Source organism: Oncorhynchus mykiss, chromosome 31 (genome assembly GCF_013265735.2).
Source record: "Oncorhynchus mykiss isolate Arlee chromosome 31, USDA_OmykA_1.1, whole genome shotgun sequence".
In the NCBI taxonomy this organism is placed as follows: Eukaryota; Metazoa; Chordata; class Actinopteri; order Salmoniformes; family Salmonidae; genus Oncorhynchus; species Oncorhynchus mykiss.
Genome location: NC_050571.1, coordinates 19,770,325 through 19,798,010, shown reverse-complemented (window position 1 = coordinate 19,798,010; position 27,686 = coordinate 19,770,325). Strand labels below are relative to the sequence as shown.

General features: G+C 46.3%; 1 protein-coding gene across 1 annotated transcript; it reads left to right on the top strand.

The window, feature by feature from the left end:
• The first annotated feature begins 3,282 nt into the window (after positions 1-3,282).
• Positions 3,283-4,716, top strand: LOC118946026. The gene is made up of 2 exons (XM_036970065.1): positions 3,283-3,476; positions 4,173-4,716. The coding sequence occupies exons 1-2, from the start codon at positions 3,283-3,285 to the stop codon at positions 4,681-4,683; spliced, it is 705 nt and encodes a 234-aa protein (XP_036825960.1). The 3' UTR covers positions 4,684-4,716.
• The last annotated feature ends 22,970 nt before the right edge of the window (positions 4,717-27,686 follow it).

Below are 27,686 nucleotides of genomic sequence, written 5' to 3'. Positions count from 1 at the left end.
ATGAACAGTATGTTGTGCCAGAGTATCAGCCTCAAGTTGGATAGAATTTGTTTTGTTGTTTGTTACGTATTGCTTGCCTTGAACTTACCTCTGTTTGTTCTGTCTTCAGTTACTCACCCGGATCATTTACCCCATTCCCGCCTGGTCGTCAGAGGATTCCGCTTCCCCATTGGATCCACCTATTTACTCCCATCAACTCACCACCGCTACCCGCTACACCACCTGGATATATCTACCCATTCACATTCACTTGTAAATAAATACTCACCTTCTTTCTACTCTCCTTGTCCTGGTCTGCTTCTGGGTTCGATTTTGAAGAATCGTGACAGAACGATCCGGCCAAGAATGAACCCAGCGGACCTGGATTCCGTTTGCCATGCCATTACCCAGCAGGGGAAGACATTGGGACAACACAAGACGGCGCTACAGGAGATAGCGGTTGCAATCCAGAAATTATCTGCTAGCTTGACACAGATCCAGGATCAGCTCAGTTTGCTGGCGATTCATTCACCACCTGTTTCACCCATCTCACCTGCCGTGCCTGATGCGGTTTCCTTCCGTGAACCCAAGGTTCCTATGAAGGGGATTTGGGAAGATGCCGTTCGTTTCTTATGCAGTGTGGGTTAGTGTTTGATCTGCAGCCCCATTCTTACGCCACTGACAAGGCTAGGATAGCCTTTGTTATTGAACTGCTGCGTGGAAGAGCTCTGGAATGGGCTTCAGCCGTTTGGGAACGACAGGGGACCTGCATGGCTTCATACCAGGAATTCACGGGAGAGATGAGAAGGCTTTTTGACCATCCAGTCCGAGGTAAGGACGCAGCTAAACGTTTGTTCACTCTTCGCCAAGGAGCTCGCAGTGTGGCAGACTTTATGATCGAGTTCAGGACATTGTCTGTGGAGAGTGGTTAGAATGAGGAGTCACTACAAGCGGCTTTTTACCAGGGGTTGTCGGAGCAACTCAAGGACGAGCTGATATCCTATCCAGAGCCTAGTGACCTAGACAGCTTGGTCACGTTATCTATTCGGGTAGATAATAGAGTCCGAGAGAGAAGGAGGGAGAAGCAGTGGGGCCCATCCAATCAATCAGCAACTCGGTTACCATTCGGTTCAGGAAGTGAACCAGAACGTATTGATCGTTATTCCCCACACGGGATTAGTGGAGGGGTCTTGCCACCAGAGCCTGAATCAATGCAAGTGGGGCGACACGGGCTAACTAAGGAGGAGCGCCAACGTAGACGTGAGACCAACAGCTGTCTCTACTGTGGTAGCTCAGGACATTACATCTCCGCTTGTCCACAGCGCTCGTTAAACTGCCCGGCTCGCTAGTTTTGGGAGGAATTTTAGCGAGCCAGATTCAACCTCTCAAGAATCCTGTCAGACCCCGTTTTCCTGCGACCCTTATGAATAAGGATCGGAGCTTAGAGATGAACGCTTTTATCGATTCAGGTGCCGATGGCAGCTTTATTGATGCTGACTTGGTGGAACAGCTGGGGCTTTCCAAGGAGCAATTGCCGGAAGCCATTGAAGCAACCACTCTGAACGGCAGTAGTCTGGCACGGATCACTATGAGGACTGAACCGGTTAAGATGTTGTTGTCGGGTAATCATTCAGAGTTTATCTCCTTCTTCATTCTGTCCTCGCCCCATGTTCCTCTGGTTCTTGGTTACCCCTGCCTGAAGGAACACAATCCTTCGTTTGATTGGGTGACGGGTAAGGTAACTAGTTGGAGCATTGATTGTCATGCTAACTGTCTTAGGACTGCCTGTTCTCCTGCCATTTCCAGTCAGGTCAGTGCTCCTCCTGATTTGTCCCTGGTTCCAGAAACATATCACGAGTTGGGTGAAGTATTCAGTAAACAGAAGGCTCAGTCCCTTCCTCCCCACCGACCTTATGACTGTGCGATTAATCTGTTTCCTGGAGCCGCCTTTCCCAAAGGACGGTTATACAGTATCTCTCGACCTGAACGTGAGGCCTTGGAGACCTACATCAAGGAGTCTCTAGCTGCAAGTCTCATTCGGCCCTCGTCATCACCTCTGGGAGCAGGTTTTTTTTTGTGAGCAAGAAGGATGGCACTCTTCGACCGTGTATTGATTATCGGGGTTTGAATGATATTACGGTCAAGAACAAGTATCCCCTGCCCTTGATGAGCTCGGCTTTCGATTCTTTACAGGGTGCTACGGTTTTTACGAAGCTTGATTTACGTAATGCTTATCATCTGGTTCGGATCAAAGAGGGGGACGAGTGGTTGACTGGGTTCAATACTCCAATGGGACATTTCGAGTACCAGGTGATGCCGTTTGGACTGACCAACGCTCCTGCTGTGTTCCAAAGTATGGTTAATGACGTTCTGAGAGATATGATTGGTATTTTTGTGTTTGTTTACCTGGATGATATCCTCATCTTCTCGAAGGAGCTTTCTAGCCACGTTCAACATGTCAAGCAGGTCCTGCAGCGGTTATTGGAGAACCGTCTGTTCGTGAAGGCTGAGAAGTGTGATTTTCACGCCCACACAACGTCCTTCCTCGGTTACATAATCTCCAGGGGAGAGATCAAGATGGACCAAGAGAAGGTTCGGGCGGTTCGGGATTGGGTCCAGCCCGGTTTGAGATTGCAGCTCCAGAGATTCCTGGGGTTTGCAAATTTTTATCGGAGGTTTATCCGTGATTACAGCCGGGTGGCCGCCCCTTTAACTGTACTGACGTCTTGCACCAGAAAGTTCTGTTGGTCTCCTGAGGCAGACCGAGCATTTCTAGAATTGAAGAGCCGATTCACCAACGCCCCGATTCTCTCTCAACCTGACACTTCCCGTCAGTTCGTTGTGGAGGTGGATGCGTCTGATGTGGGGGTGGGCGCCATCCTGTCCCAGCGTAGCTCCACTGACGGTAAACTCCATCCCTGCGCCTTCTACTCTTGTCATCTTTCTCCAGCTGAAAGAAACTACGATGTGGGTAACCGGGAGCTTCTCGCTGTGAAGCTTGCCTTGGAGGAGTGGCGTCACTGGTTGGAGGGAGCGGAGCAACCGTTTGTGGTCTGGACTGACCACAAGAATCTGGCTTACGTGCAATCGGCTAAACGTCTCAACTCTCGTCAGGCCCGGTGGGCTTTGTTTTTTGGACGCTTCAATTTTTCCCTGACGTTCCGACCTGGGTCGAAGAACGGGAAGGTGGACGCCCTGTCCCGGATGTTCTCCAAGACCTAGGAGAGTGAGGCCAAGACTGAGACGATTCTTCCCCAGAACGTTGTTGTGGGAGCCGTTACATGGAGGATTGAGGAGAAGGTGATGGCGGCTCTTCGGACACAGCCCGGGCCCGGTAACGGTCCACCGGGTCGGTTGTTCGTGCCTGAGTCGGTTCGTTCTGCTGTCCTTCAGTGGTCCCACGCCAGCAAGATAGCTTGTCACCCTGGTGTTGCTCGGACTATGGCGCTACTGCGCAGACGATTTTGGTGGCCTGCCATGGGAGAAGATACCCGGAGGTTTGTTGCCGCTTGTCCTGTTTGTGCGCAGAATAAGAGTACCAATCGGGCCAGCTCTGGGCTTCTTCACCCCCTACCTATTCCCCGACGACCTTGGTCGCATCTGGCCCTGGATTTTGTCACGGGGTTGCCCTCTTCTGTTGGTAACACGGTTATTCTGACCATTGTGGATAGATTCAGCAAGTTTGCCCACTTTGATCCCCTCTCCAAGCTGCCTTCTGCCACTGAGACGTCTGAGATCCTGGTTAGGGAGGTGTTCAGGGTCCACGGGTTGCCCTGTGACATTGTTTCTGACCGTGGTCCTCAGTTTACCTCTGCTGTCTGGAAATCCTTCTGTTTGGCCATTGGAGCTACAGTCAGTCTCACATCTGGATTTCACCCCCAATCTAATGGTCAGGCAGAGAGAGCCAACCAGAAGATGGAGTCCACGCTGCGTTGTCTTGTCTCCTCTGATCCCACCTCTTGGTCATCTCAATTACCCTGGGTCGAGTATGCCCATAATACCCTTCCTTCATCTGCCACTGGGAAGTCCCCCTTCCAATGCCTGTACGGACACCAACCTCCCTTGTTTCCTTCTCAGGAGAGGGATCTTTCGGTCCCTTCTGTCCAGGCCCACATTCGTCGTTGCCACCGGACCTGGCATCGGGCCAGGAAGGTTCTCCTTAGAGTTTCTGACCGGTATCAGATCCAGGCGAATCGTCGCCGTATTCCTGCTCCCGCTTATACCATCGGAGATAAGGTGTGGTTGGCTACACGGGATCTTCCTCTACGGACTGAGTCGAGGAAACTGTCACCAAAGTTCATTGGTCCGTTCGTGGTGGAGAGAATCATTAACCCTGCTGTGGTCCGACTCAAATTGCCGTTAACGCTTCGAGTACACCCCACCTTTCATGTCTCCTGCCTCAAGCCGGTTCACCTCAGTCCTCTGTTGCCCCCTCCTCCTCGTCCTCCTCCTCCTCGGATGATCGGAGGTGGTCCTGTCTACACGGTGCGCCGCATCATGGACTCCAGACGGCGGGGTCGAGGGTTCCAATATCTTGTGGATTGGGAAGGATATGGTCCAGAGGAGAGGAGTTGGATTCCTCGGCGTCAGATCCTTGATGACGACCTGCTTCGTGACTTCTACCGCCTGCACCCTGGCGCTCCAGGTAGTCCGCCCGGTGGCGTTCGTCGGAGGGGGGGTACTGTCACGAATCCCGCTTCCTGAGTCTGTGTTTGCCTGTGTTTCTGTCCTGGAGTGTGTTTCCGGTGTCTTGGAACGTACCCTGTCTGGTTGCCGGGCGAATTAGCTTGTTGGGAGATCGATGTTCACCCGCACCTGTATCCCATCAGTAATCTGCACACCTGTCCTGATCATCACCTCTCCCCTTCAAAAGCTCTGACCTGACATCCATTCCCTGCCGGATCGTTAGCCATGAACAGTATGTTGTGCCAGAGTATCAGCCTCAAGTTGGATAGAATTTGTTTTGTTGTTTGTTACGTATTGCTTGCCTTGAACTTACCTCTGTTTGTTCTGTCTTCAGTTACTCACCCGGATCATTTACCCCATTCCCGCCTGGTCGTCAGAGGATTCCGCTTCCCCATTGGATCCACCTATTTACTCCCATCAACTCACCACCGCTACCCGCTACACCACCTGGATATATCTACCCATTCACATTCACTTGTAAATAAATACTCACCTTCTTTCTACTCTCCTTGTCCTGGTCTGCTTCTGGGTTCGATTTTGAAGAATCGTGACGGTAACAGTCAGTAGAAACATGTCAAACGATGTACTGAATCAATCTTTAGAATGTTGTTTACATATATCTTGAATAGCGTTCCAATCGGAGAATTAGAATTACTTCAGATGAGCGGTGGAACGCAAGTCCTTCCCCTGTGAACGCGCCTGGTGAAAGCATGGTCCACTCATGGCTGTGGTGACTATTTCCTGTGTCAATCAACCCCCCTTCACATTAGAGTCATCAGACAAAGTTCTATTGACTGCTGACATCTAATGGAAGTTGTAGGAAGTGAAAACTCATCTATATCTTGCTGTAATTTCAATGAGACCTTGATTGAAAATCTGCCACTTCCAGAAAAAAAACAGGAAGTGGAATTTCTCAGGTTTTTGCCTGCTTATGAGTTCTGTTATACTCACAGACATAATTCAAACAGTTTTAGAAACTTCAGAGTGTTTTCTATCCAATTCTAATAATACTATGCAAATATTAGCAACTATGACTGAGGAGCAGGCCGTTTGATATGGGCACCTTTCATCCAAGCTACTCACTACTGCCCCTGCAGCCATAAAAAGTTAACCAGGTAAGCCAGTTGAGAACAAATTCTCATTTACAACTGCGACCTAGCCAACATAAAGCAAAGCAGCGCGACACAAACAACAGCACAGAGGTACACATGGAATAAACAAACGTACAGTCAATAACACAATAGAAAAGTCTATATACAGTGTGTCATGACGTTGGCCTGGGGGTAGGTTTATGAATAAATACCTCTTCCCCCCTTTTTCCTCTCTCTACACTACTGATGTTACATTTGCAAACCCCTTTGGTTAATATAGAGATTCTGGGAAGATCAGAAGGTGGGGGGAAATTAACTATATTCTGGTAATCCGACCAATTGAACATATGCGGTGGTACTTAATGAATATGATGTCAGTTCGGTTGTCATCTGAGACATTCTAATCAATGATAAGATGACATAAACTCTACAGTGGAAATTCTACAAATCAGAGTTATCAGATTCACATGGAATTGTTGTTCAATTTAAATGTTTGAATATAAAATTATTCGTGATGGGATGAAATGTGATTTTAGCTTCTAAAATGTGAGAATTGGGTTTTCATAAGGTCAATCAGTGGCCGCCCCTGTGAAGGGACATGGGCTATAAAACTTTTCAAACATGCCCTCCTCTCCATTCCTATATAAAGCCTTGACGACAATATAACCTTCTGTTCCGAGGATGTGAGGACGACGGTCCGATGTCAGAATGGTTCAGATAATAACTACAGAACGAAGGGAACATCAGCGTGAACTTAGGTTGCGAATGGTATGAATGTTGAACTCTTATTCACTACAGAAGTGATACCTCCAAGCCGTTGAGTTAGCAACAGCAGCTGCAACCGCAGGTTAGGAAGGAACAGACAGAGTATCCCGTCTAACACACAACGACGTTACTACAACGTATCCAATTTACCAGCAGAGATATTCTTCAAAGGACAAAGGACTCAGTTTGGAAACACGGCCTTCCATCTACCACCAACCTACTGAAGCGCACCTCAGAGTAAATATTTATTGCATTTTCCTTTTCCAAATGGGCGGTAATTTAGAATGCCCTTTGTTCCTCAGTCTTCCCACTCTTTCACTCAAACCCAGCCGCTTTTCTATTGTGTAACCAGCTGACATATCTGTTCCACCCGCTAGGGACATTTTCCTTTATGACGTAATTTGTAATCAAGTTGATTAATTATGTGTATGTGTAATTCTGTGTGATTAGGTATTTAGTAAATAAATAATTAAACCCAAGTTTGTATTGCTGATTCAACTTGTTAGTCAGGGTTCGTGCAGATAACCAAGAATTTACAACTTTCAGATGAGACTGAATTAAGGTGACGATTAATATTGACTGCTATTGATGTAAAATATTACTAGGTCTTTAAGAGTTTATTCGGAAGATAACAGCTCTATAAATATTATTTTGTGGTGCCCCGACTCTCTAGTTAATTACATTTACATAATTAGCTCAATCAGGTAATTTTAATTACGGAGAAATTCTTTAATAGAATAGCATGTCATATAACTTAATCCGGCATAGCCAATGACACGACAAGTGTGTGCAAATGAAGTTAGATTACAGAGGTAAGGAAATAAATAGGCCATAGTGGCGAAATAATTACAATTTGCAAATAAACACTGGGGTGATCGATATAGATACTGGGGTGCAAAGGAGCAAAAAAAATCTGTAAATAAAATAAATAACAATATGGGGATGAGGTAGTTGGAAGGGCTATGTACATGTGCAGTGATCTGTAAGCTGCTCTGATAGCTGATGCTTAAAGTTAGTGAGGGAGATTTGAGTCTCCACCTTCAGTGATTTTTGCAATTCATTCCAGTCATTGGCAGCAGAGAACTGGAAGAAAAGGCGGCCAAAAGAAGAATTGGCTTTGAGGGTGACCAGTGAAATATACCTGCTGGAGCGCGTGCTATGGGTGGGTGCTGCTATGGTGACCAGTGAGCTGAGATAAGGCTGGGCTTTACCTAGCAAAGACTTATAGATGACCTGGAGCCAGTAGGCTTGGTGACGAATATGAAGCGAGGGCCAGACAACAAGAGCATTCAGGTCACAGTGGTGGGTGGTATATGGGCCTATGGTGACGAAATGGATGCCACTGTGATAGACTGCATCCAATTTGCTGAGTAGAGTGTTGGAGGCTATTTTATAAATGACATCGCCGAAGTCAAGGATTGGTAGGATAGTCAGTTTTACGAGGGTATGTTTGGCAGCATGAGTGAAGGATGCTTTGTTGCAAAATAGGAAGCCGATTCTAGATTTAATTTTGGATCGGAGATGCTTAATGTGAGTTTGGAAGGAGAGTTTACTGTCTAACCAGACACCTAGGTATTTGTGGTTTTCCACATATGCTAAGGCGGAACCATTCAGAGTAGTGATGCTAGGTAGGCGGGGAGGTACAGCCAGCGATCGGTTGAAGAGCATGTATATAGTTTTAGTTGCATTTAAGAGCAGTTGGAGGCCATGGAAGGAGAGTTGTATGGCATTGAAGCTATTCTGGAGGTTAGTTGACACAGTGTCCAAAGAAGGGCCAGAAGTATACAGAATGGTGTCATCTGCGTAGAGGTGCATCAGAGAATAACCAGCCACAAGAGCGACATCATTGGTGTATCCAGAGAAAAGAGTCGGCCCGAGAATTTAACCCTGCCAGAGGCCCTCCGATATGACACACTGAACTCTATCAGAGAAGTAGATGGTGAACCAGGCGAGGCAGTCATTTGAGAAACCAAGGCTGTTGAGTCTGCCGATAAGAATGTGGTTATTGACAGAGTTGAAAGCCTTGGCCAAGTTGATGAATGTGGCTGCACAATATTGTCTTTTGTCGATGGCGGTTATGATATTGTTTAGGACCTTGAGCGTGGCTGAGGTGCACCCATGACCAGCTCGGAAATCAGATTGCATAGCGGAGAAGGTACGGTGGGATTCGAAATGGTCGAGGATCTGTTTGCTAACTTGGCTTTCGAAGACCTTAGAAAGGCAGGGTAGGATAGATGTAGGTCTGTAACAGTTTAGGTGTAGAGTGTCTCCCCCTTTGAAGAGGGGGATGACCACAGCAGCTTTCCAATCTTTGGGGATCTCAGACGATACGAAAGAGAGGTTGAACAGGCTAGTAATAGGGGTTGCAACAATGGCGGCAGATCATTTTAGAAAGAGAGGGTCCAGATTGTCTAGCCCAGCTGATTTGTAGGGGTCCAGATTTTGAAGCTCTTCCAGAGCAACAGCTATCTGGATTTGGGTGAAGGAGAAATGGGGAGGCTTGGGTAAGTTGCTGTGGGGGGTGCAGAGCTGTTGACCGGGGTAGGGGTAGCCAGGTGGAAAGCATGGCCAGCCGTAAGAAAATGCTTGTTGAAATTCTTGATTATCGTGGATTTATCGGTGGTGACAGTGTTTCCTAGCACCAGTGCAGTGGGCAGCTGGGAGAAGGTGCTCTTATTCTCCATGGACATTACAGTGTCCCAGAGCTTTTTGGAGTTTCTGCTACAGGATGCACATTTCTGTTTGAAAAAGCTTTCCTAACTGCCTGTGTATTGGTTCCTAACTTCCTTGAAAAGTTGCATATCACGGGGGCTATTCGATGCTTATGCAGTACGCCACAGGATGTTTTTGTCCTGGTCAAGGGCAGTCAGGTCTGGAGTTAAGCAAGGGCTATATCTGTTCCTGGTTCTAAATTTTTTGAATGGGGCATGCTTATTTAAGAGGGTGAGGAAAGCACTTTTAAAGAATAACCAGGCATCCTCTACTGACAGTCAATATCTTTCCAGGATAAACATGCCTGGTCGATTAGAAAGGCCTGCTCGCTGAAATGTTTTAGGGAGCGTTTGACTGTGATGAGGTGTGGTTGCTTGACCGCAGACCCATTACGGATGCAGGCAATGAGACAGTGATCGCTGAGATCCTGGTTGAAGACAGCAGAGGTGTATTTAGAGGGCATCTATGAGGGTGCCCGAGTTTACAGATTTGGGGTTGTACCTGGTAGGTTCCATGATAATCAGGGTGAGATTGAGGGCATCTAGCTTAGATTGTAGGACGGCCGGGGTGTTAAGTATATCCCAGTTTAGGTCACCTAACAGTACAAACTCTGAAGTTAAATGGGAGGCAATTAATTCACATATGGTGTCCAGGGCGCAGCTGGGGGCTAAAGGGGGTCTGTAACAAGTGGCAACAGTGAGAGACCTATTTCTGGAAGGGTGGATTTTTAAAAGTAGAAGCTCGAACTGTTTGGACACAGACCTGGATAGCATAACAGAACTCTGCAAGCTGTCTCTGCAGTAGACTGCACCTCCACCCCCTTTGGCAGTTCTATCTTGCCCGAAAATGTTATAGTTTGGGATGTAAATTTCAGAATTTTTGGTGGCCTTCCTATGCCAGGATTCAGACACATGGCTAGGACATCAGGGTTTGTGGAGTGTGCTAAAGCAGTGAAAGGGAAAAAATAGGGAGGAGGCTTATGATGTTAACATGCATGAAACCAAGGCTTTTACAGTTACAGAAGTCAACAAATGCTAGCGCCTGGGGAATAGGAGTGTAACTGCGGGATACAGGGCCTGGGTTAACATCTACATCACCAGAGGAACAGAGGAGGAGTAGGATAAGGGTACGGCTAAAGGCATTAAGAACTGGTCGTCTAGTGCGTTGGGGACAGAATAAAAGGAGCATATTTCTGGGTATGGTAGAATAGATTCAAGGCATGATGTACAGACAAGGGTATGGTAGGATGTGAGTACAGTGGAGGTAAACCTATGCGTTGCATGATGATGAGAGAGGTTTCGTCTCTGGAAGCATCGATTAACGTAGGTGAGGTCTCCGCATGTGTATGGGTTGGGACGAAAGAGCTATCTAAGGCAATTTGAGCGGGACTGAGGGCTCTATAGTGAAATAAAGCAATAAAAGCTAGCCAAGACAGCAGTAGACAAGGCATATTGACATTAGAGAGAGGCGTAAAGCAATCACAGGTGTTGATCAGGAGAGCTAACACAACAATGGGTAAATGGCAAAGAAAGGGCAGAGAGGGTCAGTTAGATACATACAGGACCTGAGTTCGAGGCAGGGGCCGACAGGTAAACAAAATGAGGTACCGTATTATTGAAACAGTCCAGGGGGCATCAGCTGTGTAGCAGAGTGGTGAGCAGGGGACACAGCATTCAGAAAAAGCTGACGGGCCTGGGCTAGTAGATGGTTCTGTGACGACGTTAGGCGTAATTATCCACTGTAATGATCCAGAGTGGCAGAAATCCAGTGATATGGTAGAGAGAAGCAGTCCGCTCTGGGTTGACATTGCTCTGTGCACACTGGTAGGTGACTGTTCGAGCTAAGGCTGGCTGATTCCCGGGAAAAAAGGCAAGGACAGCTAGCCGTGGCTAACAAAGAATAGTAGCTACAGTAGTTAGCTGGCTAGCTCCTGATGGATGTTCCGGTTATAAGGAATAAAAAAATGCAGATCCATACCACATTGGGTGAGGCGAGTTGCAGGAAAGTATATTTAGTTTGTAGATAGAAGTGAGATTAAGATATATAAGAAAAAAATGGCTATTTACAAGGGATAAGACACAGGATAAGACAAAGACAGATATTCATGTCCTACTCCGCTGCCATCTTAGTTAAACTTGTAGTGTATTTCAGGTTTAAAAAGGCTTTTGAAATGTGTAATTTCCACTTTGAAATTTCAGACTTGATTTTACGAAAAATGTATCAAACCCTACAAAAAACGTCCAGTAATGATAATCCACATAGTAATTCACATTTCATTTTGCCGCAGGATTATTTTCCCGCTGTAGCAAACTGGCAAAATGCATTTGCAATCATGGTGCTGTGTGAGTGAAGTCACTTCCCCCCCGCACCCGCCCCAGTTTCATTCCATTGATTTGTAATATTAAGTACAGTGCAGATGACTGGATGGATAAATGCCCATCCTCCCTCTATCCCTCTGGCAATAGGCAGAGATCATGCTCTGGATGTGATAAACAGTTCATAAAGTATAGATGACTGTCCCCGTTTCCTGAAGAACTACCATTAATACGCTCATGAGTTGTGTGGGTGGTTCTGCACGATGGATAATTCTTGAATGGGATGGGCATTAATGCGTTCCAGAATCTCAGGCACATGGTGTACTCAAGACTTAGCTGTTGATTGAAAGGTTTATTAAAAAATAATGGCACCTTATTTGAAGGACCTCCAACGTTGACAAGCTTCATTCTGGGTGGAAATAGAATGTGGCATGTGTCACTGAGGAGACCAATGTCCTAAATCCTGCTGAAATATGAAATACATTCGGAAAGTATTCAGACCCATTCCCTTTTACCAAATTTTGTAGCGTTACAGCCTTATTCTAAAATGAATTAAACCTATTTTTTTCCTCATCAGTCTACAGACAATACCCCATAATGACAAAGCAAAAACAAGTTTATAGATTTTTTCAAATGTGTTAAATATATAAAAAAGAAATACCTTATTTACATAAATATTCAGACCCTTTACTATGAGACTCGAAATTCAGTACAGGTGTATCCCTTTTCCATTGATCATCCTTGAGATGTTTCTACAACTTGATTAGAGTCCACCTGTGGTAAATGTAATTGATTGGACTTGATTTTGGAAAGGCACACACCTTTCAGTATAAGATCCCACAGCTGACATTGCATGTCAGAGCAAAAACTAAGCCATGAGGTCGAAGCAATTGTCCATAGTGGTCCGAGACAGGTTAGTGTCGAGGCAAGATCTGGGGACGCATTTCTGCTGCATTGAAGGTCCCCAAGAACACAGTGGCCTCCGTCATTATTAAATGGAAGACATTTGGAACCGCCAAGATTGGCCGCCTGGCTAAAATGAGCAATCGGGGAAGGAGGGAGATCACCAAGAACCTGATGGTCACTCTGACAGAGCTCTAGTGTTACTCTGTGGAGATGGGAGAACCTTCCAGAAGGACAAACATCTCTGTAGCACCAATCAGGCCTTTAAGGTAGAGTGGCCAGACAGAAGCCACTCCTCAGTAAAAGGCACATGATAGCCCGCTTGAAGTTTAGCAAAAGGCAACTAAAGGACTCTCAGACCATGAGAAACAAGATTCTCTGGTCTTATGAAACCAAGATTGAACTCTGGCCAGAATTTCCCTCTTCGTCCCATTGCAAAAATCTGAAAACGTTTTGTCAAAAAATGATGCAGAAAAACTAATCCATGCTTTTGTCACTTATAGATTAGACTATTGCAATGCTCTACTCTCCGGCTACCCGGATAAAGCACTAAATCAACCAGCTAGTGCTAACATGGCTGCTAGAATCTTTACTAGAACCAAAACATACAAAGCATGACATGGGCTTGCTTCTACCTATCTCACCAATTTGGTCCTACATACCTACACGTACCCTACGGTCACAAGACCGTCCCTAGAATTTCTAAGCAAACAGCTGGATGCAGGGCTTTCTCCTATAAAGCAACATTTTTATGGAATGGTCTGCCTATCCATGTGAGAGAAGCAGTCTCGGTCTTGATCTTTAAGTCTTTACTGATGACTCATCTCTTCAGTAGGTCCTATGATTGAGCGAAGTCTGGCCCAGGGGTGCAAAGTTGAACAGCAAGGCTCTGGAGCGACGAACCTCCCTCGCTGTCTATGCCTGGCCGGCTGCCCTCTCTCCACTGGGATTCTCTGCCTCTGACCTCATTATGGGGGCTGAATCACTGGCTTACTAGTGCTTTTACATGCCGCCCCTAGGAGGGGTGCATCACTTGAGTGTGTTGAGTCACTGACGTGATCTTCCTGTCCGGTTTTGCATCCCCTTGGGCTCATTCTCAGCATTGTCTCAGGATAGTAAGTTGGTGGTCTGTTGATATCCATCTAGTGGTGTGGGGGCTGTGCTTTGGCAAAGTGGGTTGGGTTATATCCTGCCTGTTTGGCAACAGTGTCTCCAGACCCCCCCGTCTCAGCCTCAAGTATCTATGCTGCAATAGTCTATCTGCCCCGGGGCTAGGGTCAGTCTGTTATATCTGGTGTAAATCTCCTGTCTTTTATGGTGTCCTGTGTGGATTTAAGTCTGCTCCCTCTAATTCCCTCTCTCTCCATCCCCTCCCAGAGGACCTGAGCCCTAGAACCATGCCTCAGGATTACTTGGTCCTGATGACTACTGGCTGTCCCCGGTCTACCTGGTCGTACTGCTGCTCCAATTTCAACTGTTCTGCCTACAGCTATGGAACCCTGACTTGTTCACCAGACGTGTTACCTTGTCCCGGACCGGCGGTTTTTGACACTCTCTCTCTACTGCACCTGCTGTCTCAACCTCTGAGTTCTCGGCTATGAAATGCCAACTGACATTTACTTCTGAGGTACTGATCTGTTGCACCCTCTACAATCACTGTGATTGTTATTTGACCCTGTTGGTCATCTATTAACTTTTGAACATCTTGAAGAACAGTCTGGCCTTAATGGCCGTATGCTCTTATAAACTCCACCCAGCATAGCCAGAAGAGGACTGAATATCACTCAGAACCTGGTTCCTTTCTAGGTTTCTTCTTAGGTTCCTGCATTTCTATGGAGGATTTCCTATTCACCGTGCTTCTACATCTGCATTCCCTGTCTTAGGTCAGTTAGGATCACCACTTTACTTTAAGAATGTGAAACGTCAGAATTATAGTAGAGAGAATGATTTATTCCAGCTTTAATTTCTTTCATCACATTCCCAGTGGGTCAGAAGTTTACATACACTAAATTAGTATTCGGTAGCATTGTGTATTTGGGTCAAACAAAATTAGTATTTGGGTCAAACATTGTGGGTAGCCTTCCACAAGCTTCCCACAATAAGTTGGGTGAATTGTAGCCTATTCCCCCTGACAGAGCTGGTGTAACTGAGTCAGGTTTGTAGGCCTCCTTGCGCACACTCACATTTTCAGTTCTGCCAACAAACTGCCTATGGGATTGAGGTCAGGGCTTTGTGATGGCCACTCAAATATCTTGACTTTGTTGTCCTTAAGCCATTTTGCCACAACTTTTGGAAGTATGCTTGGGATTATTGTCCCTTTGAAAGACCCATTTGCGACCAAGCTATAACTTCCTGACTGATGTCTTGAGATGTTGCTTCAATATATTCACATAATTTTCCTTTCCTCATGATGCCATCTATTTTGTGATGTGTACCAGTCCCTCCTGCAGCAAAGCACCCTAACAACATGATGCTGCCATCCCCATGCTTCACGGTTGGGATGGTGTTCTTCGGCTTGCAAGCCTCCCCCTTTTTCCTCCAACATAACGAGGGTCATAATGGCCAAACAGTTCTGTTTATGTTTCATCAGACCAGAGGACATTTCTCTAAAAAATATGATCTTCGTCCCCATGTGCAGTTGCAAACAGTAGTCTGACTTTTTTATGGTGGTTTTGGAGAGGTGGCTTCTTCCTTGCTGATTGGCCTTTCAGGTTTTGTCGATATAGGACTCGTTTTACTGTGGATATAAATAATTGTGTACCTGTTTCCTCCAGCATCTTCACAAGGTCCATTGCTGTTGTTCTGGGATTGATTTGCACTTTTCGCAGCAAAGTGCGTTAATCTCTAGGAGACAGAACGCGTCTCCTTCCTGAGCGGTATGATGGTTGCATGGTCTCATGGTGTTTATACTTGTGTACTATTGTTTGTACAGATGAACATGGTACCTTTAGGCATTTGGAAATTGCTCCCAAGGATGAACCACACTTGTGGAGGTCTAAAAATAAATTCTGAGGTCTTGACCGATTTCTTTAGATTTTCCAATGATGTCAAGCAAAGAAGCACTGAGTTTGAAGGCAGGCCTTGAAATACATCCACAGGTACACCTCCAATTGACTCAAATGATGTCAATTAGCCCATCAGAAGCTTGTAAAGTCATGACATATTTTTGGGGAATTTGTTTAAAGGCACAGTCAACTTAGTGTATGTAAACTTCTGACCCACTTTAATTGTGATACAGTGAATTATAAGTGAAATTATCTGTCTGTAAACAATTGTTGGAAAAAGTACTTGTGTCATGCACAAAGTAGATGTCCTAACCACCTTGCCAAAACTATAGTTTGTTAACAAGAAATTTGTGGAGTGGTTGAAAACGAGTTTTAATGACTCCAACTTAAGTGTATGTAAACTTGGTACTTAGTACCAGTCAAAAGTTTGCACACACCTACTCATTCCAGAGTTTTTCTTTTTTTTACATTATAATGTACAGTATTAACATTGCAAAGGACATTGAAGGCATGCGTTCAACCACATAATGTCATGATTTTGCAAGGTAATAACAGAGGTAGAGGTAGAGATACATATTGCATCAGCAGAACAACATATATGAAAGTGTTGACAGATATAATATAATTAGCAGTGAGATAATGAAAAAGGGAGAGCAGGTCAATTTCCTTCTTTTCAATGCTCACAGAAATTGCTCAACTCAAACAGTTGACTGCACAGCAGTGCTGTAATTACCGACCTTGGTAAGGCAAAATACTCACTACTCACTGCCTGCCCACTGGGCTGACTGAATGACCTCTTGACATCTTGTTCTTAAAGGTCAAATGCAGACGTTTCCATTTCTGGGTAACAATGATGAAATTGTTTTGGATTAAAATGGTCAACATCAAAAACAAAAATAACTTCTTAGCTAAGTTTAATTTCTCGAGCAAGAATTTATCTAGGACTGTCTGGGAGTGGAGAGGAGAAAACGGAAAACTATCTGTTCTTTGCAGAGAGGTTTGGAAGTCTCTTTCTATGTGTCTATTAACTAATTTACCGCCTGGTGATGTCACCTGGCAGGGCAAAATTCCACCCACCAAAACAGGCTGAAATTTCAGGCTGTCTTTTCAACAGCTCTTACACTAAAAAGGAAATTATCATAATTTTCACAATTTCACAGTATTATTCCAACACCATAGTGTATATACTGCATAGCATATGCAGTATATAAAACACAGGAAATCACATTTGACTGCACTGGGCCTTTAAGGGTTTATTTGTTACAAAGAAGGTGGTTTTTCCTAGCCATAGTGCTTCTACACCTGCATTGCTTGCTCTTTGGGGTTTTAGGCTGGGTTTATGTACAGCACTTTGAGATATCAGCTGATGTAAGAAGTGCTATATAAATAAATCTGATTTGATTTGATTTGGTATTATACCTTCGGCTAATATGGTGACTCATTTACGGAATCACTTACTGCATTATGTAAAGTGCACAATTAAAAGTCAATATTGCTAGGCCTATATCAAAATCGTTTAATTAGGCAGCTAGATATTTAGTTTCAAGATGCTCTCTAAGGACGTTGAATAATCTTGAGTCTAAGGTTGAGATTGCACTTTAAAGGAGTTGTGTACAAATCCTGCATTCTGTTTCCTTTCCTTACTTTTACTATGTTCAGTCTGAGGACACTGTATGAATGTTAATGCAATCTGGAGTGCTATCACAGGCTCACAGCACAGAAACTGTGGTGTTATCAACAAAAGATGGCCAGACAGAGTGGGTGTGACTGGTCAGGGGTCGGGCATGTCTACTGACAAGAGTAGGCGTAACCAGCTATAAACTAGGGGAGAGGGTGGGATCATCAGCAGAATGAGTAATCGTAACACAAAGACATTACAGACCAAATAAAGGTTATTTCATACCGCTGTGCAGTGAGAAAACATGTTACAAATGTGATGAAGGGAACCAGCATCTCCTGGTAATAGTCTTCCCCCAATGCAGACAGAAAGAGAGAGAAAGAGAGAGAGAGATAGTGAGAGATACAGAAAGGGAGGATAGAGGTTTAAAAAAAAGAGGAGAGAGTCAAACCATCCCTGACCTAGTACAAACAGCCATTGTTTAAGCGTAGAGAAAAGAAGCTTCATGGAGAAAGGCTTTAGTGTGGAGCTACTGTCTGATGTAGCTACAGTAGAGAGGTTCCTCTCGTCTTCGTCCTGATGCTCTGAGCCAGCAGCCAGCCCACCGCTGCAGCATACAGCCCTCCCCTGGAGTGGCACAGCCAAGCTCAAAGCTGTCATCACATGACCCACACTGCTTTGACTGGCTGAGTCAGTGAGGGCTCCACCAGGGATTTGGCGTGTAAGAGTGGGAAGTGCACTGTTAATATCATTCCCTGCTTCGGCTGCTTTAAAAAATGCCAGACAGAAGGACTATGAGCCACCCAGCTCACCTCTCTGTATCTATTTATACCAGAGAAATATGATGCTCAGTGGGGGACCTCTAATAACAACCCCAGACATTGACATGCAACACAAGACTCCCCAACCTGATTTACATTCAACCCCCAGCTAGCATTCATCATTGTCTTGTTGCGCTGAAGTCATATCAAAAAGCACCGAGGTAAGTCAACAGCAACAACAAAGAAATTGCTTTGCTGCTCAAATACAAATTGGACAAATAGGAAAATAAGCAAAGCACCCAGTTATTTGTCATTGATAACAGCCAAGGTTAGACTACTTTGAGACACAATTTAAAAACAAACAACTTTATTTTGTGAAGAAAACAATTTCCTAGTGTTTGTCAATATTTATCTTCATAAGGCACACTGGGGGTGTGCTTCATTGATCTGCTGCTGTTGGCTTTTCTACTAATATAGAAATACACTTGCTATGGATACAAATTAGTGTAAACACTAAACACTGACTTTATGAGAATGAAAGTGGAAGCTTGTAATATCATCTTTTCAACAAAGCCCTAATGGGATATTTCTATACAGGATTTACCCCAGTGTTTTACTCAAAAGGATCAGACTTTCTACGCGGGCCAGCACCCGTGTCTCATTGGGCCATGGCTCCAGGGGACCTGCTCTCACTTGGGGACAAAGCCAGGCCACTGGTACTTTCAGCTGTCATTTACATAACAATTGAATAACTCGCCGGCTTATTGCAAAGAAAAAATGCATGTAGGCATAACTTTATTTGTTAAAGGTAGCCTAGTGGTTAGAGCATTGGACTAGTAACTGAAAGGTTGCAAGATCAAATCCCTGAACTGACAAGGTAAACATCTGTTGTTTTGAACAAGGCAGTTAACCCACTGTTCTTAGGCCGTCATTGAAAATAAGAATTTGTTCTTAACTGACTTGCCTAGTTAAATAAAGAAAAAAGAAAAATAAATACATTTGCCTATCTTTATGAAAATGTGTTTGAAGTGCATTATGTCTATTTTGCTTGAGCTAGCTAGATGATCACACTCAGTTCAAGCAAGAGATAACAGTAGGATGGTCGGTAAGATGGCAGTAAGATGACAGTAGGATGACAGTAGAATTATAGTAGGATGGCAGTAGGATAACTATAGGATTATAGTAGGATGGCAGTAAAATGACAGTAGGATGATAGTAAGATGACTGTAGGATGACAGTAAGATGACAGTAGGATGACAGTAGGATGATAGTAAGATGACAGTAAGATGATAGTAGGATGGCAGTAAGAAGACAGTAGGATGACCGCAGAATGATAGCAGGATGACAGTAGGATGATAGTAGGATGGCAGTAAGAAGACAGTAGGATGACCGCAGAATGATAGCAGGATGACAGTAGGATGATAGTAGGATGGCAGTAAGATGACAGTAAGATTACAGTAGGATGATAGAATGGCGGTAAAATGACAGTAGGATGACCGAAGGACGGCAGTAAGAGCACAGTAGGATGACCATAGGATGATAGTAGGATGACCGTAGGATGACCGTAGGATGATAGTAGGATGACAGTAGGATACGAGCGACAAACTATGTAAACACGCACAGAAGCAGTGTGCCTCTCCAACAGCAATTTACGGCAATACGAATGTGCAAAATCCGAAATTCGCTCGGTGAAATGAATGAAGCCAGTGTCCCTAATGATCAATGAAGCCCTGTAATTCTCCAATCAGGGGAAGGTAGGCACAGATCTACATTGCATACACTGGTGCTGCTCCTGAGTCTTTGATGCAGTTTTAGCACATTTTGGAATTTGGAGCATGAAAACCACCAGAATCATTGAGAAAAAAACATTAAAATGAATGGAACATTTATATATACTGTAATTTCATAACAGCTATTTATTTATGATTCTGCCTACCTTGACCACACGTCACTGGTGTATTCAATTAAAAAGTCGGAAATAGTTTTTGAAAAATGCATTTTAATTTACTTTAAAAGGAAATCTGGTAAATTCCATAAATGGACAATCAAACACATTAACGCGTCTCAGAGACTTGGTAAACACAGCATCACTGTCAGATTATCCCTAGGAGAGGTGGGTGTGGAGTCATGCGCAGGAGAGCAAGAATATCTAAGAAAGGCGTTATATTACTGTCCACGAACACAACAGGCACAGGACCACAGACGTAGCCATAAGAACACAGGAACACAGTCTAGTAAACAAAACGGAGGAAACACTCCTCTGCTAAACTAACGTGCGGGCAAAACAGTCCTGTGAAAATACACCTGCTTAACAGTAAAAAAACACAACCAAAACCAACGACAGTAATACAAACAATCCGCACAAAACCTAGCGGGTAGGTGGACCAAATACCACCAGCCTGAGGAGAGACACATGAGACGAGGGGTTAATACGATAGTAAGGGGGAGCTGTAACCTATAACACACCTTGTTTATTCTCCCTCAGGACTTTAAATGGCCCCACAAACTGCGGGCCCAGCTTCCGGCAGTGCAGGCGGAGGGGCAGGTTTCGGGTCGAGAGCCAGACCCGGTCCCCCGGTGCGAACACGGGGGCCTCACTGCGGTGGCGGTCAGTGCTCTAGTTCTGCTGCCCATCGGCCCGTTTTAGGGTTTTCTGGACGGCTCTCCGGGTCTACTTTGAGCGCTGCACCCATTCCTCCACCGCAGGAGCCTCGGTCTGGCTTTGATGCCACGGTACCAGGACCGGATGATAGCCCAACACGCACTGAAATGGCGACAGGTTCGTGAAGGAGTGACGGGGAGCTTCGGCCCATGGGACTAACCTCGCCCACTCTCCTGGCCGGTCCTGGCAATACGACCGCAGAAACCTACCCACATCCTGGTTAGCTCTCTCCACCTGCCCATTACTCTCGGGGTGAAAACCCGAGGTCAGGCTGATTGAGACCCCCAGATGCTCCATGAACGCCCTCCAAACCCGGGACGTGAACACCCCGTAGTGCCGGAAGACATGTGTAAACAGGGCCTCCGCAGTCTGTAGGGCCATAGGGAGACCGGGCAAAGGGAGGAGACGGCAGGACTTAGAAAACCGATCCACAACGACCAGGATTGTGGTGTTCCCCTGTGACAGAGGAAGATCGGTGAGGAAGGCCACCGATAGGTGTGACCAAGGCCACTGTGGAACGGGGTGGGGCTGTAACTTTCCTCTGGGCAGGTGTCTAGGAGCCTTACACTGGGCACACACCGAACAGGAGGAGACATAAACCCTTACGTCCTTGGCCAAGGTGGGCCACCAGCACTTCCCTCTAAGACCCCGCACCGTCCTATCAATCCCCGGATGACCAGAGGAGGGTAGTGTGTGGGCCCACCTGATCAATCTGACGCGAACACCAAGCGGGACGTAACTCTAACCCGTAGGACACTGTGGTGGAGTAGGGTCTAACCGTGACGCCCGCTCTATGTCCGCGTCCACCTCCCATACCACCGGTGCCACCAGACAAGAGGCCGGAAGTATGGGGATGGGCTCGATGGATCGCTCCTCGGTATCATAGAGATGGGACAGCGCGTCGGCCTTAGCGTTACGGGAACCTGGTCTATATGAGGTGGTGAAACGAAATCGGATGTAGTACAGATTACGGTGGTTAGTCCAGATGAGAAAAGATGTTGCGCCCCCTCAAGCCAATGTCTCCACACCTTCAGAGCCTTTACCACATCCAGCAACTCCCGGTCCCCCACATCATAGTTTCGCTCCGCCGGACTGAGCTTCCTCGAAAAGAAAGCGCCGGGGCGAAGCTTCAGTGGGGTGCCCGAGCGCTGTGATAGCACGGCTCCAACACCAGCCTCGGATGCATCCACCTCCACTATGAATGCCAAAGAGGGGTCCGGATGAGCCAATACGGGAGCGTTGGTAAACAAAGCCTTCAGAATACCAAAAGCTCTGCCCGCCTCCGCCGACCACCGCAAACGCACCGGCCCCCCCTTCAGTAGTGAGGTAATGGGAACAGCTACCTGCCCAAAACCCCGGACAAACCTCCAGTAGTAATTAGCAAACCCTAAAACCGCTGCACCTCCTTTACTGTGGGCGGAGTCGGCCAATTACGCACGGCCGCAATGCAGTCACACTCCATCACCACCCCAGATGTGGAAATGCAATACCCCAGGAAAGAGATCTAATCTCCCTCCCGGATACGCACCAAGTTATACGCGCTGCTGAGATCCAGTTTTGTGAAGAAGCGTGCTCCGTGAAATGACTCCACCACCATGGCGATGAGAGGTAGCGGGTAACTGAAGCCCACTGTGATGGAATTTGGACCTCTATAGTCAATGCACGGATGCAGACCTCCCTCCTTCTTCTTCACAAAAAATAAACTCGAGGAGGCGGGTGACGTGGAGGGCCGAAAGTACCCCTGTCCCAGAGATTCGGTGACATATGTCTCCATAGCCACCGTCTCCTCCTGTGACAGGGGATACACGTGACTCCTGGGAAGAGTGGCGTTTACCTGAAGGTTAATCGCACAATCCCCTCGTCAATGAGGTGGTAATTGGGTCGCCCTCTTTTTACAGAAAGCAATAGCCAAATCGGCATATTCGGGGGGAATGCACACGATGGAGACTTGGTCCGGACTCTCCACCGCCGTTGCACCGATGGAAACTCCCACACACCTACCTGAGCACTCCTCTGACCACCCCTTTAGAGCCCCCCGTTTCCACAAAATTTTAGGATTGTGATAAGGCAACCAGGGAATTCCCAGCACCACTGGAAACGCAGGAGAATCAATGAGAAAGAGACTAATCCGCTCCTCACGACACCCCTGCTTCACCATGTCCAGTGGGACCGTGGCCTCCTTGACCAGCCTTGACCCTAATGGTCGACTATCTAGGGTGTGCATGGGGAAGGGTTGGTCCATCTGAACCAAGGGAATCCCTAACTTAAGAGCGAACCCGCGGTCCATAGAATTCCCCGCTGCGCCTGAATCTACTAGCGCCTTATGCTGGGAATGGGGGGAAAACTCAGAAAAGGAAATCTACACATACATATGACCAACAAGGAGCTCTGAGTGAGTCTGGTGCTGACTCACCTGGGGTGTCCGAGCAATGCTCTGCCTGCCCTCTCGACTCCCAGACGAGTTCCTCCAGCGCCGGTCGGCAGTGTGCCCTCTCCGACCACAACTGGTGCAGGAGGAGGCTCCTCCTCCGGTCGCCCTAGCTGCAGCACCCCCTAACTCCGTGGGTGTCGGAGCAGGAGAGCAAGGGAGGTGGAACGAACAGGACCCGATCTGGAAGCCCGCGAGCAGCCAGCAAGTTGTGCAGCCTGATGGACATGTCTATCATGTCTACCAGAGTGACGGTGGTGTCTCGACAAGCTAGCTCCCTGCGGACGTCCTCCTGTAGGCTGCACCTATAGTGATCCATCAGGGCCCTGTCATTCCACCCTGCGCCGGCGGCCAGGGTCCGAAACTCCAGCACGAAGTCTTGAGTGCTCCTCGTCTGCTGCCTCAGTTGAAACAGACATTCACCCTGGGTGAACTCTGGGTAATGGTCCCTCACCGAGTCTGGACCCTCCCAGACCGCGTTGGCCCACTCCAGGGCTTTGCCCAAAAGGCAGGAAACGAGGACTTTGACACACTCCCCATCCGAGGGAGTCGGGTGAACGGTCGCCAGGTATAGCTCCAGCTGGAGCAGGAACCCCTTGCACCCGGCAGCCGTCCCATCGTAGTCCCTCGGGAGCGCAAGCCGAATTCTGACAGTAATACAACAATCCCGCACAAAACCTAGCGGGTAGGGCGAAGTTAAATACCCCACTGATTAACTAAACTAGACACAGGTGAACACAAGACAGACAAAACCAAACGAAAAAGGAAAAGGGATCGGTGGCAGCTAGTAGGCCGGCGACGACGACTGCCGAGCGCCGCCCGAACAGGGAGAGGAGCCACCTTCGGTGGAAGTAGTGACAGTCACAAACCAATTATTAAAAACAAAGTGTTTGTGGTGTGTCATCTTATCATAGTCTTCTTTGAAGATCAACACTGTGGCCATATGTATTATGCATGAGAACTGACACCAAGTTCCGTTCCCTGACAGACCTCTTGATGTTTTCTTAAGGATATAACACCACTGCAATAATGAAAACTAGCCCTGGGCATCCCCGCAGGGTGTCCACTACAGACTACTACCACGCAACTTTCACAAAGAAAATGAACGTATTGTTTTTGAAGGACCCAACTCTCAAGGCTCGTCAGAAGTGTGAAAGCCCTCTAAACAGAGAGGCTTTGCAGATACTTGGAAAATAAACTTTCTGTTAGGTGTGCGGATTTCTAATGGGAGGTGGCACACAGTCTTATTTAAAATGGTCTCTCTCTCTCTCTCTCTCTCTCTCTCTCTCTCCCTCTCTCTCTCTGTAGAATCCATAAGTCAAACAAACTGTCTGTGCTGTCTTTTGTGCAAAGAAATGAACCAGCGCCCTTACACCGATGTAACCATAGCAACATGCAGTGGTGTTTATAAATCACTATTAGCAAAAACAATTAGCCTGTACAGACTGTATTGAAGAACAGGCATCTGGGTAAAATTTACTCTTGATACAAAATCAAATAATGATTAACTATTGACCAACGAGTAGTTTTGTTTGGATCAATGTAACCTGTAATCTATTGCTTATCTCTGGAAGTTATGTTTCCCTCTCCAGTGGATGTACAAAGCTCAGCTACTACCATCATTTATTTGGGGAAATGAGCATTTCCTTTATGCTTCTCTGTTGTGTGCCATCCTGGGGATAACCTTTGTCTTGTTCTAACAGCCTCTGTTGGCTCAATACACATCACTTTCTATCACTGAGAATGGTCTATCAGCCCATGTCCTGCACTTTATTGTCCTACCTTGCTACCTTGCGGAGCAGAAAAGGGTCGTAAAAATAGCACTACCTTTCTTTCTGCATTTTATTGCTGAGAGAGAAGAGCTGCAGCCTGTTGCTGATCTTGTCCTGTTCAATTATTCATCCCTAGGCATCGTTTCCCCCAATACACAGATTGCAGTCCTTTAGGAACGCTGTAATCACATATCTCCTGACCATGCCAGACCATGAATGGCCTGATGCATAATAACGGTGCCATGTCATGTTTGCATGTTTTCCATTCTCAGGGTGTTGGCCCCATTAGCCATTCAGAACTATATTGGGTTCCAGGTGAGTAGTGTCGCGCCACGCTGAAGTCAACCACGTGAGACGGGGAGGGGGCAGCTAGAATTACATCCTGTGATACCTCTAGGTCAGGTTACTTCCTTCAATGGAGCTACATTTCAGCTTTGTTTTGCTTCGGAGCGACAGTTCCTTTGTCACACAGTATTTACAGAGGGAAAAGCAGTGTGCACAGTAGGAAGTGACATTCAAGATAGTCCAATGGAAGCTTAATGAGATTGGAATCCCAGGTGGTGGAGGGTACAGGCCAAGAGGGTAGACTGGGTTACACAATGTACTGTACTCTGACCATTCAAACCCCCTACACAGACAAATCAATTAATGAAAGGGAAGCACAGGTGAGGCTCTCTATCGCACCTTGGATCCAATTAAGTAAATTAGGTCAATTAATTAAATCTTCACTTGCCTGCTGTTTAAAGATATACAGTAGGCTATGTTTGACTGGTTCAGAGTGTTAGGGGAAAGATCGAGAATGCCAGAATGGTGGAAGAATAAAATCTCATGCATCCCAGTGGGAGCGACCATATTGCCCACCTGCCTCTTCCATCTCTGACAAAATCTGCTAAATTATTTACACATATTTCTATGCATAATGATGTTACTGGTACAGGAGGTAACAGATGTCTGAGGACCTGAGCTGACTTAGTTGGAATAACATTGCAGAGCAATGTGTGCTGCTGTCTCAGGACTTATAAGTAGGGTAGAAAGTCCCTTATCCTCCGTTACTGAACTCAGCAAAAAAAGAAACGTCTTCTCACTGTCAACTTCATTTATTTTCAGCAAACTTAACATGTGTAAGTATTTGTATGAACATAACAAGATTCAACAAATGAGACATAAACTGAACATGTTCCACAGACATGTGACTAACAGAGATGGAATCATGTATCCCTGAACAAAGGGGGGGTCAAAATCAAAAGTAACAGTCAGTATTTGGTGTGGCCACCAGCTGCATTAAGTACTGCAGTGCATCTCCTCCTCATGGACTGCAACAGATTTGCCAGTTCTTGCTGTGAGATGTTAACCCACTCTTCCACCAAGCCATCTGCAAGTTCCCGGCCATTTCTGGGGGAGTGGCCCTAGACCTCACCCTCCGATAAAACAGGTCACAGATGTGCTCAATGGGATTGAGATCCGGGCTCTTCGCTGGCTATGGCAGAACACTGACATTCCTGTCTTGCAGGAAATCACACACAGAATGAGCAGTATGGCTGGTGGCATTGTCATGCTGGAGGGTCATGTCAGAATGAGCCTGCAGGAAGGGTACCACATGAGGGAGCATGATGTCTTCCCTGTAATGCACAGTGTTGTCATTGCCTGCATTGACAACAAGCTCAGTCTGATGATGCTGTGACACACCGCCCCAGACCGTGACGGACACTACACCTCCAAATCGATCCCGCTCCGGAGAACAGGCCTCGGTGTAATGCTCACTCCTTCAACGATAAACGCGAATCTGACCATCACCCCTGGTGAGTCAAAACCTTGACTCGTCAGTGAAGAGCACTTTTTGCCAGTCCTGTCTGGTCCAGCGACAGTGGGTTTGTGCCCATAGGCAACGTTGTTGCCGGTGATGTCTGGTGAGGACCTGTCTTACAACAGACGTACAAGCCCTCAGTCCAGCCTCTCTCAGCCTATTGCGGACAGTCTGAGCACTGATGGAGGGATTGTGCTTTCCTGGTGTAACTCGGGCAGTTGTTGTTGCCATCCTGTACCTGTCCCGCAGGTGTAATGTTCGGATATACCGATCAGTGGTCTGCCACTGACAGGATGATCAGCTGCCCGTCTTGTCTCCCTGTAGCGCTGTCTTAGGCGTCTGACAGTACGGACATTGCAATGTATTGCCCTGGCCACATCTGCAGTCCTCATGCCTCTTTGCAGCATGCCTAAGGCACATTCATGCAGATGAGCAGGGAGCCTGCCACATAGCCTGGTTCCTCTCTAGGTTTCTTCCTAGGTTTTGGCCTTTCTAGGGAGTTTTTCCTAGCCACCGTGCTTCTACACCTGCATTGCTTGCTGTTTGGGGTTTTAGGCTGGGTTTCTGTACAGCACTTTGAGATATCAGCTGATGTACGAAGGGCTATAAAAATAAATTTGATTTGATTTGATCTTACCTTTGATGCTATTCAGAGTCAGTAGAAAGGCCTATTATGTGTCCTAAGTTTTCATAACTGTGACCTTAATTGCCTACCCTCTGTAAGCTGTTTGTGTCTTAATGACCGTTCCACAGATGCATATTCATTACTTGTTTATGGTTCATTGAACAAGTATGGGAAACAGTGTTTAAACCTTTTACAATGAAGATCTGTGAAGTTATTTGGATTTTTACAAATTATATTTGAAAGACAGGGTCCTGAAAAGGGGCTGTTTCTTTTTTTGCTGAGTTTATAACACTTACTGCATGATAAAGTAGAATGCAAATTCAACACACAAGGTCAGCAGAAAATATGTCTCCATTCTTCCTACTGCCACTATCACATTTGCATCCTTGTTAAGCCAAGGGGCAAACATTACATCACACAATGAGGTCACAGGCCTGGATGTTTTCATCATTATGTTGTCTTCAGTGGTGACTTAGGATGAGGACACAGCAGTGGCTAATATCAGCCATTGATGGAAACATCTGCAGTGTGACATTGCCCTCTCAGGCAGGGCTATTTCA